Here is a 20,000-nt window from a genome sequence, read left to right as displayed (position 1 = left end):
AACGTGGAATCGATTCTGAATCGAGTAAGCCAAATGGGTCCCAAACCCGTTTCGCCCGTTCTGCCGACCTGAAACGCAAAACAAAAGAATTGTGCGATTCAACTAAATTAATTTCTATTCGACTTCATTACTTTCTTGCAACTTATGAACCTTTACTTAAAACTTTTAAATGGTCTGAAAGTAGTGTTACCGCGTACTTATCGATGCACTCATTGGTTTTATTTTTTCAGCGACGGTCACTTAGTTTAAGGTTGCAAAAGGGCTAAGTCTCGCTGGCAACAGTTTTACCCTGCACAGATCGCAACAGTGCCGCTAGTAGTCTACACTTTGTGTTTGATGGTAGAATGGGATATACAGATTACAACACTCGTGGTTTTTTATATGGCTTGTATTTCAGTCAAGACCCAGCGGGAATATCAATCGAGAGCCACTCGCCAGAGGCTCGTGTCTCCCGATGATATTCATCCGCTGGGTCTTGACTGAAATACAAGCCATATAAAAAACCACTCGTGTTGTAACCTATACATATCCCATGACCTCCCTTCTTTGTCTCTGTTACTTCAGTATGGGTATATATGTTGTATTTTTATAGCTCAATAAATACATCATGGACTCCAAAAAATATATGATAGTGCAGATTCCGATTTGGGCAAAGGACTACTTTCCTCTCGACCTTTGACCTCGCGCCGAACAATGTGACACATTTGTATGAAGTTCTAAAATCGTATTGCACGGCTCAGAAAACCATATCAGTTGCACGCAAAAATGAATCTCAGAACTGATCTGATGTATGAGATGCAATAAGCAAAAGTTTCTTTCATTATGAAAGCAATGCAGGTCGAAAAAAACCGAACATTCAACTTACAAGATAACCAGATGCTAGGGAACCAAAACAAAAACACGAGTACCCTCCCCTTGCATCGTTAGCAGACGACTTTTGAGAATCTGTCGGTAGTGTGTTTTGGTGTGCGCCTTCAGCTATCAAACATCGGCTGTTTCACGTGTTTTGCGAGCAAGTCTACTCTTTTGCCTGGCTCTGCAGTAAGTCCACATATTTTTCCGTAATCCAGTCATATTCCTTCAAAATGCAATCAATCGGCGGTGACAGACGTGTCGGTCGCGTTTTCCTCTCACCCATACCAGTTTAAGTTCATCCATGCAAACACACTCGCAAAACAGTTTATCACGTAGATACATTTCAAATAGGGAGCAAATGGTTAAATCTAAACCTACATATTTGTTCCCTAAAATTTGCTTCTCTGTCAATAAGCCTAATTACACACGTTCGAGAAAAACAACGTGGAATCGATTCTGAATCGAGTAAGCCAAATGGGTCCCAAACCCGTTTCGCCCGTTCTGCCGACCTGAAACGCAAAACAAAAGAATTGTGCGCTTCAACTAAATTAATTTCTATTCGACTTCATTACTTTCTTGCAACTTATGAACCTTTACTTAAAGCTTTTAAATGGTCTGAAAGTAGTGTTACCGCGTACTTATCGATGCACTCATTCGTTTTATTTTTTCAGCGACGGTCACTTAGTTTAAGGTTGCAAAAGGGCTAAGTCTCGCTGGCAACAGTTTTACCCTGCACAGATCGCAACAGTGCCGCTAGTAGTCTACACGTTGTGTTTGATGGTAGAATGGGATATACAGATTACAACACTCGTGGTTTTTTATATGGCTTGTATTTCAGTCAAGACCCAGCGGGAATATCAATCGAGAGCCACTCGCCAGAGGCTCGTGTCTCCCGATGATATTCATCCGCTGGGTCTTGACTGAAATACAAGCCATATAAAAAACCACTCGTTATGTAACCTATACGTATGTGTTTAGCGTTGAAAATATGCTCAAAATATGCTCATTGGCTTTTTTAGCGAGTGTACATCGACAATTGTAATTCAATCAAGTTGGCGTTTTAATGAAACAGATCCTGTGATTGGTCAAAATGCCCCAACTCATTAAAAATTACCGGTCATTAATTACACATTAAAGGTCATCCACATTGAAAAATGAAACTTTGCACAAAATATCTACATACTAAGTGAAGTCGCATGCCGAAAATCTTTTTTCCGAAAAATGCTTCTTGTTTTTTATATTGAATAAAATCTACTTCGGATAACCTTTTTCACCTGTGAAAACCGCGCCCACGTGATCATTTGCCTCGTGACGTCAGCGTATGTAGTCAACAATGGCGGCGCATATCTCGGATAGTGTTAGTTCTGAACCAAAACGAAGAAAAACTTCCAATGGCCTATATTGTGCGGTTGGGCGATGCACAAATAAACAAGCCGATGGCTACACCTTGCACCGCTTCCCGAAAAAAGAACCAGTCCGTGATAGGTGGGTACGTTTCGTGCAAGAGAAAAGAGTAAACTTTGGCCCAAAGTGTGGGACACCGACTTCGTCGTCTGCGATTTGCCATGAACATTTCGAAGGTGACTACTACCCTCCACGTGAGGCATTGATGAGAAGTTTCGGAATTAAAACAATAAGGACTCTAAAGCCTGGTTCAGTCCCAACCATCCATCGGGGATGTCACACGCGAAACACACAGATGAAGCGCGGTGCGTGTTTTCACATAAATATCGGTCAGTGTCAGCTTGACCCGTCCAGCTATCGCCCTGTGTTTGGGTTTGTAAAGAACACGGCTGGCAGTGCTCACTGGTACGGTCAGTGTCAGCTTGACCCGTCCAGCTATCGCCCTGTGTTTGGGTTTGTAAAGAACACGGCTGGCAGTGCCCACTGGTACGGTCAGTGTCAGCTTGACCCGTCCCGCTATCGCCCTGTGTTTGGGTTTGTAAAGAACACGGCTGGCAGTGCTCACTGGTACGGTCAGTGTCAGCTTGACCCGTCCAGCTATCGCCCTGTGTTTGGGTTTGTAAAGAACACGGCTGGCAGTGCTCACTGGTACGGTCTGTGTCACGATCGGGTGACAGAGACCAAGAAAGTGTCACTCAGTGGAGTGCCTGTTCTTGGTCGATTATGATAGAAAGCGCCTGTACGTGATATTGGGCTACAGCAGAGTTTGCTGACAGTGCTCAATGAACACGGAGGGTTTGCTGCGCACGAGTTTTACAGTGGAGGTTTCTGCTGTCATAGGGCTGACGGTTTTTCGCTGACAGCGCACACGGGATTTTCAGGGATTGAGTTTCTCGTGTCTTTTTTCTGCTTGGGGAGGCAGAATTGTGTATAGCTGGACTGGTTTTGTGACAAGGTCAGTCACGTGTTATTGGCTAGGTTGTCTGACTGAGACACAAGGGCGGCGCACTTGACACCCAGCGGCAGAAGGGGAAGGATCTAATACACAGTTTCTAGAGTATGATGGTTTTTCACCGAATATTGTATTCGGCACTCTAGGGGAGCTTCCACTAGTTATTCCTTCTCACTGCCACATATTTTGCTGTGGACAAGTCGTCAACATTCCTTCGTCGGCGATGGCTTTCGCATAAGGATTCGACAAGGGGTTCTGGACGTTTTTGGTCACTGTTGACAAACAGAGGCTGTTCCAGGGAGGAAGCGGATTTTTGCTTCCATGAGAGTACAATCATAGGCTTTTGAGGTAATAAATCATTATTTAACGCTGTTGATGAGTCTGTGTTTGTGGAATGAAATACTCTCTGTTGTTCTTTCCAGGTTAGCGCATAATTTACTCTCTGTGACGCTAAAATACTAATCTGTATATGGTTTTTGCAGATAGGGAGAGAAGGACGGAAAATGACTGTTTTGTTGTTGTAAAAAGTCCGTTTTGTGCAGGCCCACGTGCTCGATGAGATGTTTAAAGATGACATGTTTTAAGGTGGTGGGTGAGGGGTAGCTGACATGTTTAGTGCACCGATGCTTTCTGTTTGCAGCCTTCGTTCGTTTCTGTCGGTTTCCTGTAACCGCTGCACGGCTGCCTTTTGACGGGGCACTGCTAGCTGCAGACGTTGGAGCTGGGACCTGAGGAAGCTACGCTAACCGGCTAACCAGCAGACCGGCTAACCAGCAGACCGGCTAACCAGCGAACCGGCTAACCAGCAACCCGGCTAACCAGCAACCCGGCTAACCAGCATACCGGCTAACCAGCATACAGAAAGAAAGCTAAGTGCACCGTGTCTTACGCACCCCGTTGACCACCGTTGTCTTTTTCTTATCTGTGATTTCATTGGAGTAGTGACAACGTGGGGTGTGTGACCCCTGCATGAACTAGAGCTTTTGAACAGAACATTCTCATTTTGACTGTATTTACACGGGTTCAGCGTGTTACTATAATTTTCTATATACTACTGGCATTTTGTCAGTGACCACGGGTTTTTTACGTGTTGAGAACGTAAAAGGAACATATTTTGAGTGAAGGCTCGAGGGAGGTGGCGAGTTTATACATAAACAGGCGTCTGAAACTTATACTTTTGTTGACTCTATTTAATTGTATGACTGCGAGAGTGGATCGTGGTGTGGTTAGTTAATTAGTAGTAATTAACCGGTTCATAATCACATTAAGTGATATATTGAAACGTGACACATGGGGGCCAAGCCGGGATTTACTCAGTTAATTTCCAACTGATAAAGACCCACCAATTAAGGATAACTAAGAGCAGATAATCTCGTCAGTGCTCGACTTATTTTCTGCTTGGTGCTACCCTTTTTTGTATAGTTTTGATCATATACCACACCTTAAGCGATTCACATCTTGCAGGAAATGTAAATTGTAATTTGTGAGTTATTGTATGCGCTAACTGTGATTATTTCCCTTTCCTTTGTTTGTGAATCTTTGTTGTTGTACGTTCAGAGTTTTCCGTTGCAGAGAGCTGAGCGGGGTTAGCGGATTTGTTATTCGTTTTACTCAGTTTTCTCTACATTGTTGTTTCGCATTCTGTAACAGGTTATATTTCTATAGTCTTGTTTTACTTGGATTTTTCTCCATATTTTGACTTTGTTGGAATTTTTGGGGGGGAAGGGTCCGAGGACTTCTGTCCTAACCAAGGCTGTGGGAGACACTCTGTTTCACCGCAAAAAGCAGCCGATAAAGTAGGCCACGGCTGTGGGAAACATTTTGTTTCACCGCAAAAAGCAGCCATAAAGTAGGCTACGCGATTTGTTCTACACCGTTTGGATTTTTCTTCTGCATTTTCCGGTTGCTGGATTTTTGTATCCACCGCTTTCATCACCGCGTGTTCTAGCTATAGCCGCGTTAGACTTACTTTTGTGATAAAGCTTTGCTAAAACTAACCATGGCTACAGGGGGATCTCCTACGAGGAGAATAACTTTCGAGACTCCTGGCAGCGAGCAACCGACTGAGCGAGACGCACGCGTTAGAGCCCGAAGCGTTCTAAAACGCTTAGAAGTAGAACGGAAGGAAGAATTTGAGCGACTGACAAGAAAAGAAGAACGTGACCGACAGGACAAGAAGGACGAACTTGACAGACAAGAAAGGGAACGACAGGCAGAACGAGACAGACAGGAAAGGAAAGACGAGCTTGACAGACGAGAACGGAAAGAGAAAGACGAACTTGACAGACAAGAAAGAGAACGAGACAGACAGGAAAAGAAAGACGAGCTTGAGAGACAGGAACGACAGGCCGAACGTGACAGACAAGAACAGAAAGACGAACGTGACAGACTAGACCGGAAGGAACAGGCGGATCGCGATCTCCAGCTAGAACTAGCTAGGCTACAGGCCGAGAAGGGTACGCTTACTCAGGCTAGCGCGCCGACGTTTGTTGCCGACCGTACGAGACTGCCGACGTTCGACGATGACAAGGACGAGCTCGACGACTTTTTACGCCGGTTTGAGCGCATTGCATCCGACCAGAAGTGGGACGAGGCCACGTGGGCTAGCCGCCTTAGCACCTGCTTAAAGGGACGCGCATTGCAGCTCTACAACGCTTTGGATGACGACGAGGCGAGAGACTATCAGGCACTAAAGAAGGCGTTACTCCAGCGCTTCAACCTGACTGCGGAAGCCTACAGACGACGTCTGCGTAACAGCAAGAGACTGAGCGGCGAGCTGAGTCATCAGTTTGTGGCACGCCTTAATCTCTACCTGCGGCGCTGGGTGGAGATGGCCGAAAAGGACTGGACCGTCAACGACCTTGCCGACCTCATTGTCATGGAGCAACTGATGTCCAGCCTGCGACCTGAGGTGGTGACCTTCGTGCAGGAACACCAGCCAAAGACTACTCAGGAGGCAGCCGACTGGATCAGAGTACACGAGGACGCCCAGGCGATCTCCGGCAAATCTTCAGGCTCACGGCCGGGAAAATCGGGAAATTCGGGTTCTTCAGGACCCAAGGACGGGAAGGACGATCAGGGACACAAAGGATCAAGTTCCAGAACTGACATCCAGTGTTACTACTGCAACAAGCGGGGTCACGTGAAGAAGGACTGCCACAAGAGACAGGCTGACCAGAAGGGCGTACACTTTGTTGGCAGCGAGGAGTTAAGGGACGTCACGAGCTCATGCACAATTCCACAACTCTGCGTTCCGTGCTCCAGGAAACATTTCCAGCCCCACTGCAACGTTTACGTTAACGGAGTGAAGGGCGAAGGTCTGCGGGACACAGGAGCAGACATGATAGTGGTTCGGGCGAGTCTAGTTCCAGCTATGGCCTACACAGGAGACAGCATCAGGGTGAGAATGGCCGAGGCATCTCACGCTTACGACTTGAACACGGCAGTGATCAAGGTCGTAACACCGTTGTTCACGGGGACCATTGTGGCCGTCGTCATGGACGATCCTCCATGCGACCTGCTCATTGGAAACCGGGTTCAGTTTGTGGACGGCGTCACCAGGGAGGTTCCCGTTTATCGGTCTCCCGACGTCATTTCAGTGCTCACGCGGGCACAGGCGGAGCGAGAGGACAAACCTCTCAAACCCCTACCTGCTGCACGAGCTGCCCTGGGGAACGTGACCCCCGCGCTTCTCGCGAAGGCTCAGGCATCTGATCCGACATTAGCGACTCCTCGGGAGCACGCGAAGTCGGGGAAGGTGAAGCTGAGCGGGAAGCATGGGAGGTCAAAGTTCCTCAGGGACAAGAAGTTGCTCTACCGTGAGTTCAGCAACCAAGAAGGTACATTTAGACAGGTTGTCGTGCCTCGCGAGTTTCGCGAGGGTGTCATGGCAACGGCACACGACTCGATTCTGGGAGGTCATCTTGGTACCAAGAAGACCACGGATCGTGTCTGGCGCCACTTTTACTGGCCAGGCATCTGCACGGATGTCCGACGTTTCTGTGCGTCCTGCGATAAGTGCCAGAAGGTGGTTGCCAAAGGAAGGGTGAGGAAGGTCCCCTTAGAGAAGATGCCGCTCATCGACGAACCCTTTCGTCGGGTGGCAGTGGACATCATCGGGCCCATCTTGCCTGCGTCTGAGGACGGAAACAGATACATTTTGACCATGGTGGACTACGCTACTCGATACCCAGAGGCGATCCCTCTGAAATCGATTGAAGCCACGCGAGTAGCTGAGGCTCTGGTTACTATGTGGTCCCGGCTGGGAATTCCATCAGAGGTACTCACCGACAGAGGCACGCAGTTCACGGGAGGAGTGATGGCGGAGGCAGCACGACTGCTATCACTGGAGCAGCATTTCACCACTCCTTACCATGCTCAGTGCAACGGACTGGTGGAAAGGTTCAATGGCACCTTGAAGACCATGCTGAGGAAACTAGCTCAGGAGAAACCACGCACGTGGGACAGGTACATCCCAGCATTGCTTTTTGCATACCGCGAGGTTCCTCAGGAGAGCTTGGGCTTTTCCCCATTTGAGTTGTTGTACGGCAGACAGGTACGCGGTCCCATGGCTATCCTGCGTCAGGCTTGGACGGACGAAGAAGCTGACGAGGAGGTGCAGACGACAGCGACCTACATCGTAGAACTCAGGAACAGGATTGAAGAGACCTGCAAACTGGCTCAAGAGAACCTGGGAAGAGCAGCACAGCGTTACGCGCGAGGATTCGACCGCAAGGCACGGCCGCGCAGCTTCAAGATTGGAGAACGGGTGTTGCTACTTCTACCTGTCAAACACAACAAGCTACAACTGCAGTGGCAAGGACCTTTTGAGGTGACAGCGAGGGTGGGCCAGAACGACTACAGGATCATGATGCACGGGAAAGCACGCCTGTACCATGCCAACTTGCTGCGCGCCTACATCGAAAGGACTGCCTACGGGGAGAAGAACAAAGACAAGAAGAGCAAAGACAAGGAGACAGAGAAGGTTGCAGTCATCAGGGGTGAAACGAGGGGTTGCTCGTTCTTGAGGACGACCTTTCTGTCTGGAAACAGACCATCAACCTCTGCAATATCTTCAGGTTGCAAGGTTGGCAAACGCCAGACTTATGCGCTGGGCGTTGATTCTCCAACCGTACCAATTCACGGTACGCGTCATTCCGGGCGCCAACAATGTTGGAGCTGACTTTCTCTCTCGGGCTGTAGAGGAGAACATGACTGTGAGCGAAACCGAGGTTTCGTCTTGAAGAGGGGAGGTGTGTCACGATCGGGTGACAGAGACCAAGAAAGTGTCACTCAGTGGAGTGCCTGTTCTTGGTCGATTATGATAGAAAGCGCCTGTACGTGATATTGGGCTACAGCAGAGTTTGCTGACAGTGCTCAATGAACACGGAGGGTTTGCTGCGCACGAGTTTTACAGTGGAGGTTTCTGCTGTCATAGGGCTGACGGTTTTTCGCTGACAGCGCACACGGGATTTTCAGGGATTGAGTTTCTCGTGTCTTTTTTCTGCTTGGGGAGGCAGAATTGTGTATAGCTGGACTGGTTTTGTGACAAGGTCAGTCACGTGTTATTGGCTAGGTTGTCTGACTGAGACACAAGGGCGGCGCACTTGACACCCAGCGGCAGAAGGGGAAGGATCTAATACACAGTTTCTAGAGTATGATGGTTTTTCACCGAATATTGTATTCGGCACTCTAGGGGAGCTTCCACTAGTTATTCCTTCTCACTGCCACATATTTTGCTGAGGACAAGTCGTCAACATTCCTTCGTCGGCGATGGCTTTCGCATAAGGATTCGACAAGGGGTTCTGGACGTTTTTGGTCACTGTTGACGAACAGAGGCTGTTCCAGGGAGGAAGCGGATTTTTGCTTCCATGAGAGTACAATCATAGGCTTTTGAGGTAATAAATCATTATTTAACGCTGTTGATGAGTCTGTGTTTGTGGAATGAAATACTCTCTGTTGTTCTTTCCAGGTTAGCGCATAATTTACTCTCTGTGACGCTAAAATACTAATCTGTATATGGTTTTTGCAGATAGGGAGAGAAGGACGGAAAATGACTGTTTTGTTGTTGTAAAAAGTCCGTTTTGTGCAGGCCCACGTGCTCGATGAGATGTTTAAAGATGACATGTTTTAAGGTGGTGGGTGAGGGGTAGCTGACATGTTTAGTGCACCGATGCTTTCTGTTTGCAGCCTTCGTTCGTTTCTGTCGGTTTCCTGTAACCGCTGCACGGCTGCCTTTTGACGGGGCACTGCTAGCTGCAGACGTTGGAGCTGGGACCTGAGGAAGCTACGCTAACCGGCTAACCAGCAGACCGGCTAACCAGCAGACCGGCTAACCAGCGAACCGGCTAACCAGCAACCCGGCTAACCAGCAACCCGGCTAACCAGCATACCGGCTAACCAGCATACAGAAAGAAAGCTAAGTGCACCGTGTCTTACGCACCCCGTTGACCACCGTTGTCTTTTTCTTATCTGTGATTTCATTGGAGTAGTGACAACGTGGGGTGTGTGACCCCTGCATGAACTAGAGCTTTTGAACAGAACATTCTCATTTTGACTGTATTTACACGGGTTCAGCGTGTTACTATAATTTTCTATATACTACTGGCATTTTGTCAGTGACCACGGGTTTTTTACGTGTTGAGAACGTAAAAGGAACATATTTTGAGTGAAGGCTCGAGGGAGGTGGCGAGTTTATACATAAACAGGCGTCTGAAACTTATACTTTTGTTGACTCTATTTAATTGTATGACTGCGAGAGTGGATCGTGGTGTGGTTAGTTAATTAGTAGTAATTAACCGGTTCATAATCACATTAAGTGATATATTGAAACGTGACAGTCAGCTTGACCCGTCCAGCTATCGCTCTGTGTTTGGGTTTGTAAAGAACACGGCTGGCAGTGCTCACTGGTACGGTCAGTGTCAGCTTGACCCGTCCAGCTATCGCCCTGTGTTTGGGTTTGTAAAGAACACGGCTGGCAGTGCCCACTGGTACGGTCAGTGTCAGCTTGACCCGTCCAGCTATCGCCCTGTGTTTGGGTTTGTAAAGAACACGGCTGGCAGTGCCCACTGGTACGGTCAGTGTCAGCTTGACCCGTCCAGTTATCGCCCTGTGTTTGGGTTTGTAAAGAACACGGCTGGCAGTGCTCACTGGTACGGTCAGTGTCAGCTTGACCCGTCCCGCTATCGCCCTGTGTTTAGGTTTGTAAAGAACACGGCTGGCAGTGCCCACTGGTACGGTCAGTGTCAGCTTGACCCGTCCCGCTATCGCCCTGTGTTTGGGTTTGTAAAGAACACGGCTGGCAGTGCCCACTGGTACGGTCAGTGTCAGCTTGACCCGTCCAGCTATCGCCCTGTGTTTGGGTTTGTAAAGAACACGGCTGGCAGTGCCCACTGGTACGGTCAGTGTCAGCTTGACCCGTCCCGCTATCGCCCTGTGTTTGGGTTTGTAAAGAACACGGCTGGCAGTGCCCACTGGTACGGTCAGTGTCAGCTTGACCCGTCCCGCTATCGCCCTGTGTTTGGGTTTGTAAAGAACACGGCTGGCAGTGCTCACTGGTACGGTCAGTGTCAGCTTGACCCGTCCCGCTACCGAGCTGTGTTTGGGTTTGTAAAGAACACGGCTGGCAGTGCCCACTGGTACGGCCAGTGTCAGCTTGACCCGTCCCGCTATCGCCCTGTGTTTGGGTTTGTAAAGAACACGGCTGGCAGTGCCCACTGGTACGGGCAGTGTCAGCTTGACCCGTCCCGCTATCGCCCTGTGTTTGGGTTTGTAAAGAACACGGCTGGCAGTGCTCACTGGTACGGTCAGTGTCAGCTTGACCCGTCCCGCTACCGAGCTGTGTTTGGGTTTGTAAAGAACACGGCTGGCAGTGCTCACTGGTACGGTCAGTGTCAGCTTGACCCGTCCCGCTATCGCCCTGTGTTTGGGTTTGTAAAGAACACGGCTGGCAGTGCCCACTGGTACGGTCAGTGTCAGCTTGACCCGTCCCGCTACCGAGCTGTGTTTGGGTTTGTAAAGAACACGGCTGGCAGTACCCACTGGTACGGTCAGTGTCAGCTTGACCCGTCCCGCTATCGCCCTGTGTTTGGGTTTGTAAAGAACACGGCTGGCAGTGCCCACTGGTACGGTCAGTGTCAGCTTGACCCGTCCAGCTATCGCCCTGTGTTTGGGTTTGTAAAGAACACGGCTGGCAGTGCCCACTGGTACGGTCAGTGTCAGCTTGACCCGTCCCGCTACCGAGCTGTGTTTGGGTTTGTAAAGAACACGGCTGGCAGTGCCCACTGGTACGGTCAGTGTCAGCTTGACCCGTCCCGCTACCGAGCTGTGTTTGGGTTTGTAAAGAACACGGCTGGCAGTGCCCACTGGTATGGACAGTGTCAGCTTGACCCGTCCAGCTATCGCCCTGTGTTTGGGTTTGTAAAGAACACGGCTGGCAGTGCCCACTGGTACGGTCAGTGTCAGCTTGACCCGTCCCGCTACCGAGCTGTGTTTGGGTTTGTAAAGAACACGGCTGGCAGTGCCCACTGGTACGGTCAGTGTCAGCTTGACCCGTCCAGCTATTGCCCTGTGTTTGGGTTTGTAAAGAACACGGCTGGCAGTGCCCACTGGTACGGTCAGTGTCAGCTTGACCCGTCCCGCTACCGAGCTGTGTTTGGGTTTGTAAAGAACACGGCTGGCGGTGCCCACTGGTACGGTCAGTGTCAGCTTGACCCGTCCCGCTACCGAGCTGTGTTTGGGTTTGTAAAGAACACGGCTGGCAGTGCCCACTGGTACGGTCAGTGTCAGCTTGACCCGTCCCGCTACCGAGCTGTGTTTGGGTTTGTAAAGAACACGGCTGGCAGTGCCCACTGGTACGGTCAGTGTCAGCTTGACCCGTCCCGCTACCGAGCTGTGTTTGGGTTTGTAAAGAACACGGCTGGCAGTGCCCACTGGTACGGTCAGTGTCAGCTTGACCCGTCCCGCTATCGCCCTGTGTTTGGGTTTGTAAAGAACACGGCTGGAAGTGCCCACTGGTACGGTCAGTGTCAGCTTGACCCGTCCCGCTATCGCCCTGTGTTTGGGTTTGTAAAGAACACGGCTGGCAGTGCTCACTGGTACGGTCAGTGTCAGCTTGACCCGTCCCGCTATCGCCCTGTGTTTGGGTTTGTAAACAACACGGCTGGCAGTGCCCACTCATACGGTCAGTGTCAGCTGGACCCGTCCCGCTATCGCCCTGTGTTTGGGTTTGTAAAGAGCACGGCTGGCAGTGCCCACTGGTACGGTCAGTGTCAGCTTGACCCATCCAGCTATCGCCCTGTGTTTGGGTTTGTAAAGAACACGGCTGGCAGTGCCCACTGGTACGGTCAGTGTCAGCTTGACCCGTCCCGCTATCGCCCTGTGTTTGGGTTTGTAAAGAACACGGCTGGCAGTGCCCACTGGTACGGTCAGTGTCAGCTTGACCCGTCCCGCTATCGCCCTGTGTTTGGGTTTGTAAAGAACACGGCTGGCAGTGCCCACTGGTACGGTCAGTGTCAGCTTGACCCGTCCCGCTATCGCCCTGTGTTTGGGTTTGTAAAGAACACGGCTGGCAGTGCCCACTGGTTACGGTCAGTGTCAGCTTGACCCGTCCCGCTATCGCCCTGTGTTTGGGTTTGTAAAGAACACGGCTGGCAGTGCCCACTGGTACGGTCAGTGTCAGCTTGACCCGTCCCGCTATCGCCCTGTGTTTGGGTTTGTAAAGAACACGGCTGGCAGTGCCCACTGGTACGGTCAGTGTCAGCTTGACCCGTCCCGCTATCGCCCTGTGTTTGGGTTTGTAAAGAACACGGCTGGCAGTGCCCACTGGTACGGTCAGTGTCAGCTTGACCCGTCCAGCTATCGCCCTGTGTTTGGGTTTGTAAAGAACACGGCTGGCAGTGCCCACTGGTACGGTCAGTGTCAGCTTGACCCGTCCCGCTATCGCCCTGTGTTTGGGTTTGTAAAGAACACGGCTGGCAGTGCCAACTGGTACGGTCAGTGTCAGCTTGACCCGTCCAGCTATCGCCCTGTGTTTGGGTTCTATTTGTCGCATTATTATATTTTTTAAATTTATTTATTTTGTTGGTAAATCACTAATTCCTTTTAGTATTTTCGTTTTAAATAAATGAAATTGCGATTTTACCACCACATTGTGGAGATTGGTTATATGGAAGTTAAAATGTGTTGTCGGTCTCCGCCACAAGTTGCGGAAAAGTATTGAAACAAATTTGAAAAAAAAGAAGAACATATAACGTGGATGCATACAAATAATTATATGGTATGCAAAAGTCGCTGAAATAAAATTCAGCGGCACGAACAACAACTCATGATGTGTGTGATAGCGTGAGGAGTGTGAACAATATGTTGACGTGTGTTAAAACATCATGTACATGTATCAGCATTGCCAACCCAAACTTTGAAACGTAAATGACTTTATGACAAGTCATAAATATATTCAGGTGTGCATTATTTGGCCAAGTGTGTGTGTGCTCGAATAATGTCAAATTTGTGACATACTATGATCAATACTTGAATGCTTAACCTTTGCCGTGCTTCCTGGGTTCACCTGTACCCAGAGACACACTAAAATCATTGTAACTCTGGAACCATTAAAGGTATCGTTTTGAAATTTTAAGTATCTCTCACACACCTAATTTGCTCTCTGTCTGCAAATTTTTAGTGTGTACATGACAAAACATCAGAATTAATTGATTATGATAATTTACATAAACACTACCGATGGCGCGGGTTCACACATACCCATACTTTTAAAGAGTAGTAGTGATTGTAACTATCCCTCTGCCGACGGCGCGGGTTCTGCTACACCCATAATTACCAAAGCGGCGGAACAGTGTCTGTCTGCCTGTTTGTCTCCAAGAGACTGTCTGTCTCTCTGTTTGTCTGTCCGTATCTCTCTGTCTGTATGTCTGTTGTCAGTTGCTCTGTCTGTCTGTCTGTCTATCCGTCTATCTGACTGTCTGTCTATCTGACTGTCTGTCTCTGTCTCTCTCTCTCTGTCTGTCTCTCTCTCTGTCTGTCTCTCTCTGTTTCTCTCTCTCTGTCTCTCTCTCTTAGTCTCTCTCTCTCTGTCTCTCTCTCTTAGTCTCTCTCTCTGTCTCTCTTTCTTAGTCTCTCTCCCTCTCTCTTTCTTAGTCTCTCTCTCTCTCTTTCTTAGTCTCTCTCTCTCTTAGTCTCTCTCTCTCTCTTTCTTAGTCTCTCGCTCTCTCTCTCTTTCTTAGTCTCTCTCTCTCTTTCTTAGTCTCTCTCTCTCTCTTTCTTAGTCTCTCTCTCTCTCTTTCTTAGTCTCTCTCTCTCTCTTAGTCTCTCTCTCTCTTTCTTAGTCTCTCTCTCTCTCTCTTAGTCTCTCTCTCTTTCTTAGTCTCTCTTTCTCTCTCTCTTTATTAGTCTTTCTCTCTTTCTCTTTCTTAGTCTCTCTCTCTCTTTTTTAGTCTCTCTCTCTCTCTCTTTCTTAGTCTCTCTCTCTCTCTTTCTTAGTCTCTCTCTCTCTTTCTTAGTCTCTCTCTCTCTCTTTCTTGGTCTCTCTCTCTCTCTCTTAGTCTCTCTCTCTCTTTCTTAGTCTCTCTCTCTCTCTTTCTTAGTCTCTCTCTCTTTCTTAGTCTCTCTCTCTCTTTCTTAGTCTCTCTCTCTCTCTTTCTTAGTCTCTCTCTCTCTCTCTCTTTCTTAGTCTCTCTCTCTCTTTCTTAGTCTCTCTCTCTCTCTCTCTTAGTCTCTCTCTCTCTTTCTTATTCTCTCTCTCTTAGTCTCTCTCTTTCTTAGTCTCTCTTTCTCTCTCTTAGTCTCTCTCTCTCACTCTTTCTTAGTCTCTCTCTCTCTTTTTTAGTCTCTCTCTCTCTCTCTCTCTTTCTTAGTCTCTCTCTCTCTCTCTTTCTTAGTCTCTCTTTCTCTCTCTCTTTCTTAGTCTTTCTCTCTTTCTCTTTCTTAGTCTCTCTCTCTCTTTTTTAGTCTCTCTCTCTCTCTTTCTTAGTCTCTCTCTCTCTCTTTCTTAGTCTCTCTCTCTCTCTCTTTCTTAGTCTCTCTCTCTCTCTTTCTTGGTCTCTCTCTTCTCTCTTAGTCTCTCTCTCTCTTTCTTAGTCTCTCTCTCTCTCTTTCTTAGTCTCTCTCTCTTTCTTAGTCTCTCTCTCTCTTTCTTAGTCTCCCTCTCTCTCTTTCTTAGTCTCTCTCTCTCTCTCTTTCTTAGTCTCTCTCTCTCTTTCTTAGTCTCTCTCTCTCTCTCTTAGTCTCTCTCTCTCTTTCTTATTCTCTCTCTCTTAGTCTCTCTCTTTCTTAGTCTCTCTTTCTCTCTCTTAGTCTCTCTCTCTCACTCTTTCTTAGTCTCTCTCTCTCTTTTTTAGTCTCTCTCTCTCTCTCTTTCTTAGTCTCTCTCTCTCTCTCTTTCTTAGTCTCTCTCTCTCTCTCTTTCTTAGTCTCTCTCTCTCTCTCTTTCTTAGTCTCTCTCTCTCTCTTTCTTAGTCTCTCTCTCTCTCTTTCTTAGTCTCTCTCTCTCTTTCTTAGTCTCTCTCTCTCTCTTAGTCTCTCTCTCTCTTTCTTATTCTCTCTCTCTCTCTCTCTCTTAGTCTCTCTCTTTCTTAGTCTCTCTCTCTTAGTCTCTCTCTCTCTCTCTCTTTCTTAGTCTCTCTCTCTCTCTCTCTTTCTTAGTCTATCTCTCTCTCTCTTTCTTAGTCTCTCTCTCTCTTTCTTTGTCTCTCTCTCTCTTTCTTAGTCTCTCTCTCTTTCATAGTCTCCCTTTCTCTCTTTCTTAGTCTCTCTCTCTCTCTCTTTCTTAGTCTCTCTCTCTCTCTTTCTTAGTCTCTCTCTCTCTTTCTTAGTCTCTCTCTCTCTTTCTTAGTCTCTCTCTCTCTCTCTTTCTTAGTCTCTCTCTCTCTCTCTCTTTATTTGTCTCTCTCTCTCTCTCTTTATTTCTCTCTCTCTCTCTATCTTTCTTAGTCTCTCTCTCTCTTTCTTAGTATATCTCTCTCTCTCTCTTTCTTAGTCTCTCTCTTTCTTAGTCTCTCTCTCTTTCTTAGTCTCTCTCTCTTTCTTAGTCTCTCTCTCTTTCTTAGTCTCTCTCTCTCTCTCTCTCTTTCTTAGTCTCTCTCTCTTTCTTAGTCTCTCTCTCTCTCTTTCTTAGTCTCCCTCTCTCTCTTTCTTAGTCTCTTTCTCTCTCTTTCTTAGTCTCTCACTCTCTTTCTTAGACTCTCTCTCTCTCTTTCTTAGTCTCTCTCTCTCTCTTTCTTAGTCTCTCTCTCTTTCTTAGTCTCTCTCTCTCTTTCTTAGTCTCTCTCTCTCTCTTTCTTAGTCTCTCTCTCTCTCTCTCTTTCTTAGTCTCTCTCTCTCTTTCTTAGTCTCTCTCTCTCTCTCTTAGTCTCTCTCTCTCTTTCTTATTCTCTCTCTCTTAGTCTCTCTCTTTCTTAGTCTCTCTTTCTCTCTCTTAGTCTCTCTCTCTCTCTCTCTTTCTTAGTCTCTCTCTCTCTTTTTTAGTCTCTCTCTCTCTCTTTCTTAGTCTCTCTCTCTCTCTCTTTCTTAGTCTCTCTCTCTCTCTCTTTCTTAGTCTCTCTCTCTCTCTCTTTCTTAGTCTCTCTCTCTCTCTCTTTCTTAGTCTCTCTCTCTCTCTCTTTCTTAGTCTCTCTCTCTCTTTCTTAGTCTCTCTCTCTCTCTTAGTCTCTCTCTCTCTTTCTTATTCTCTCTCTCTCTCTCTCTCTTAGTCTCTCTCTTTCTTAGTCTCTCTCTCTTAGTCTCTCTCTCTCTCTCTCTTTCTTAGTCTCTCTCTCTCTCTCTTTCTTAGTCTCTCTCTCTTTCTCTCTCTTAGTCTCTCTCTCTCTCTCTCTCTTTCTTAGTCTCTCTCTCTTTCATAGTCTCCCTTTCTCTCTTTCTTAGTCTCTCTCTCTCTCTCTTTCTTAGTCTCTCTCTCTCTCTTTCTTAGTCTCTCTCTCTCTTTCTTAGTCTCTCTCTCTCTTTCTTAGTCTCTCTCTCTCTCTTTCTTAGTCTCTCTCTCTCTCTCTCTTTATTTGTCTCTCTCTCTATCTTTATTTCTCTCTCTCTCTCTATCTTTCTTAGTCTCTCTCTCTCTCTTTCTTAGTATCTCTCTCTCTCTCTTTCTTAGTCTCTCTCTCTCTCTCTTTCTTAGTCTCTCTCTCTTTCTTAGTCTCTCTCTCTTTCTTAGTCTCTCTCTCTTTCTTAGTCTCTCTCTCTCTCTCTCTTTCTTAGTCTCTCTCTCTTTCTTAGTCTCTCTCTCTCTCTTTCTTAGTCTCCCTCTCTCTCTTTCTTAGTCTCTCTCTCTCTCTTCCTTAGTCTCTCACTCTCTTTCTTAGACTCTCTCTCTCTCTTTCTTAGTCTCTCTCTCTCTCTTTCTTAGTCTCTCTCTCTCTTTCTTAGTCTCTCTCTCTCTCTCTTTCTTAGTCTCTCTCTCTCTCTTTCTTTGTCTCTCTCTCTCTCTCTCTCTCTCTCTCTTTCTTAGTCTCTCAGTCTCTCTCAGTCTCTTCCTCCCCCTCTCCATCCCCCTCTCCCTCCCCTGCAAGAAGTCGGTGAAGGGAGAAACTCGATGCAACCACTGAAGTAGCGCTGTGGGTTTCCCTGAACCCACCCCGTCGTTAGAGAAATAAACGGTAAAAACCCTCTTTCAAATGTATGGGTTCAGACAAACCCGCATCGTCGTTAGAGGAATAAACGGTAAAAACCCTCTTTCAAATGTATGGGTTCAGACAAACCCGCATCGTCGGGAGTGTGTAGTCAAAAGCGGCATCCGGCAAAGGTTAATGTGTGTGTACTTTGAGCAAGTCTTTACAAGAACTGACTTTCAGTGGTAAATTAACTGTTAGCTACACATAGCTTTGTGGACTAATGATTGTGCTTTTCGTTATCTGAGAGGATGGGTGAATGTGCCTGTGAATGTTTATGTGTTGGTTATTGTTTACTTGAGACAGGATGGAAAGTAAATTTAACTTGGAGAAAAGAGTAAGTTGTTGAGTTTATTGGAAAAGTAAGTTGTGTACTGAAGAATTTGTTATGTTGACAAAACAGTTTAAAAAAGAGCAGACCTGACTCTGCAAGTGATAACTTATAACTACTTGTTTCAATGACTTTGAGGTATGAGTGAGGTGAGACACCACCACACAATCCACATGTGAAATATATCTGACCGTTTTCGCTGTCTCATGGTGACACAAAAACAAAGGTGGATGTGACAATGGCAGTATTAACTTGTTTTTATTAGTTAAATTCGTATACACATTTGAAAATCATAAAAAGCTGTGAACACTCCCCACCCACCCCCATGCTCCTTGCACACAAAAATATACCAACTACACTATGCATGTTACAAACTACATGATTTTACTGTTGCACTTCTGTATCTTAAACATAAATAAATAAACACACTTTTTCAAATCAATGTGTGGCACAAGCTGAACCAACTACAAACACACATCAACATAGTTTTCTCGTCAATGTAATAATAATATTTATTTTCTCGTCAATGTAATAATAATATTTAATCACAATGACAATGTAATAATAATATTTAATCACAATGACAATGTATTATCAATAAAATTGGAACACATAAGGATGCAAAAATGGGCTGATGCTGTCATATAATGTAATATTACTCTGGGTCCCTATAACCCACGTACTGCCCATCTGCACTAGGAAACTGTTCTCTAATTCTTGCAACCGCACAAGCTGGTAAGGTGACCCTGATGTCTCTCCCCAGCCATTTCCAGACCCACCGCACAAGCATGCGGTAAGCTACATACCGATACCGCCTGGAAAGAAAAACAAGCATACAGTATTAATGACAGTATCAATCAATCAATCAATATGAGGCTTATATCGCGCGTATTCCGTGGGTACAGTTCTAAGCGCAGGGATTTTTTTAATTTTTTTTTATGCAATTTATATTGCGCACATATTCAAGGCGCAGGGATTTATTTATGCCGTGTGAGATGGAATTTTTTTTACACAATACATCACGCATTCACATCGGCCAGCAGATCGCAGCCATTTCGACGCATATCCTACTTTTCACGGCCTATTATTCCAAGTCACACGGGTATTTTGGTGGACATTTTTATCTATGCCTATACAATTTTGCCAGGAAAGACCCTTTTGTCAATCGTGGGATCTTTAACGTGCACACCCCAATGTAGTGTACACAAAGGGACCTCGGTGTTTCGTCTCATCCGAAAGACTAGCACCCACCACCTAGGTTAGGAAAGGGGGGAGAAAATTGCTAACGCCCTGACCCAGGGTCGAACTCGCAACCTCTCGCTTCCGAGCGCAAGTGCGTTACCACTCGGCCACCCAGTCCACAGTACACAAAGTGTACAATCAGGATACTTGAAAACATTCCCCATATTGCTTTGCTCAGAATTAGCACATGCGAATAAATGAATTGTCTTGAAATAAAAATGAATATCTGACAATTAATTTTCATTTTTATATTTAGTCAAGTTTTGACTAAATATTTTAACATCGAGGGGGAATCGAAACGAGGGTCGTGGTGTATGTGCGTGTGTCTGTCTGTGTGTGTGTGTAGAGCGATTCAGACTAAACTACTGGACCGATCTTTATGAATTTTTTTTTATGTTATTGTTATTTGTTTTTGCACATCTATGACATAAATCTATTTATAGTATCATGATTACAATTCTAAAAAAAAAATAACTTACTCATTAGCATCCTGTATAGCCCTCCCATACTGCTGGTTGTACCAGTGATAGCATGTCTCCAAGACATAGTGGTCCAAGCACACTGATCTGAAGCCAGGGTGGTCAGTGATGCAGCCCACCCCTGT

The 20,000-nt window shown here is 46.7% G+C and overlaps 2 protein-coding genes across 2 annotated transcripts in view; both read right to left on the bottom strand.

The window, feature by feature from the left end:
• The window catches only part of LOC138972614 (galactoside alpha-(1,2)-fucosyltransferase 2-like), a 162,790-nt gene that overhangs the window by 91,953 nt on the left and 50,837 nt on the right, over positions 1-20,000 (bottom strand). The window lies entirely within an intron of this gene.
• LOC138972590 (P2X purinoceptor 7-like) overlaps positions 18,699-20,000 on the bottom strand; it is a 2,280-nt gene continuing 978 nt past the window's right edge. The window contains exons 2-3 of the mRNA XM_070345246.1: positions 19,876-20,000; positions 18,699-18,969 (exon numbers count right to left, since the gene is read on the bottom strand). The exon at positions 19,876-20,000 is cut by the window's right edge and continues 91 nt beyond it. Of these exons, the coding sequence (XP_070201347.1) occupies positions 18,810-18,969; positions 19,876-20,000 (285 nt within the window). The 3' untranslated portion in view covers positions 18,699-18,809. The remainder of the gene's footprint in view (positions 18,970-19,875) is intronic.

This window comes from Littorina saxatilis, linkage group LG8, assembly GCF_037325665.1.
Source record: "Littorina saxatilis isolate snail1 linkage group LG8, US_GU_Lsax_2.0, whole genome shotgun sequence".
NCBI lineage: Eukaryota > Metazoa > Mollusca > Gastropoda > Littorinimorpha > Littorinidae > Littorina > Littorina saxatilis.
The sequence above is the reverse complement of the archived record's forward strand: the minus strand, read 5'-3'. Positions and strand labels throughout refer to the sequence as shown.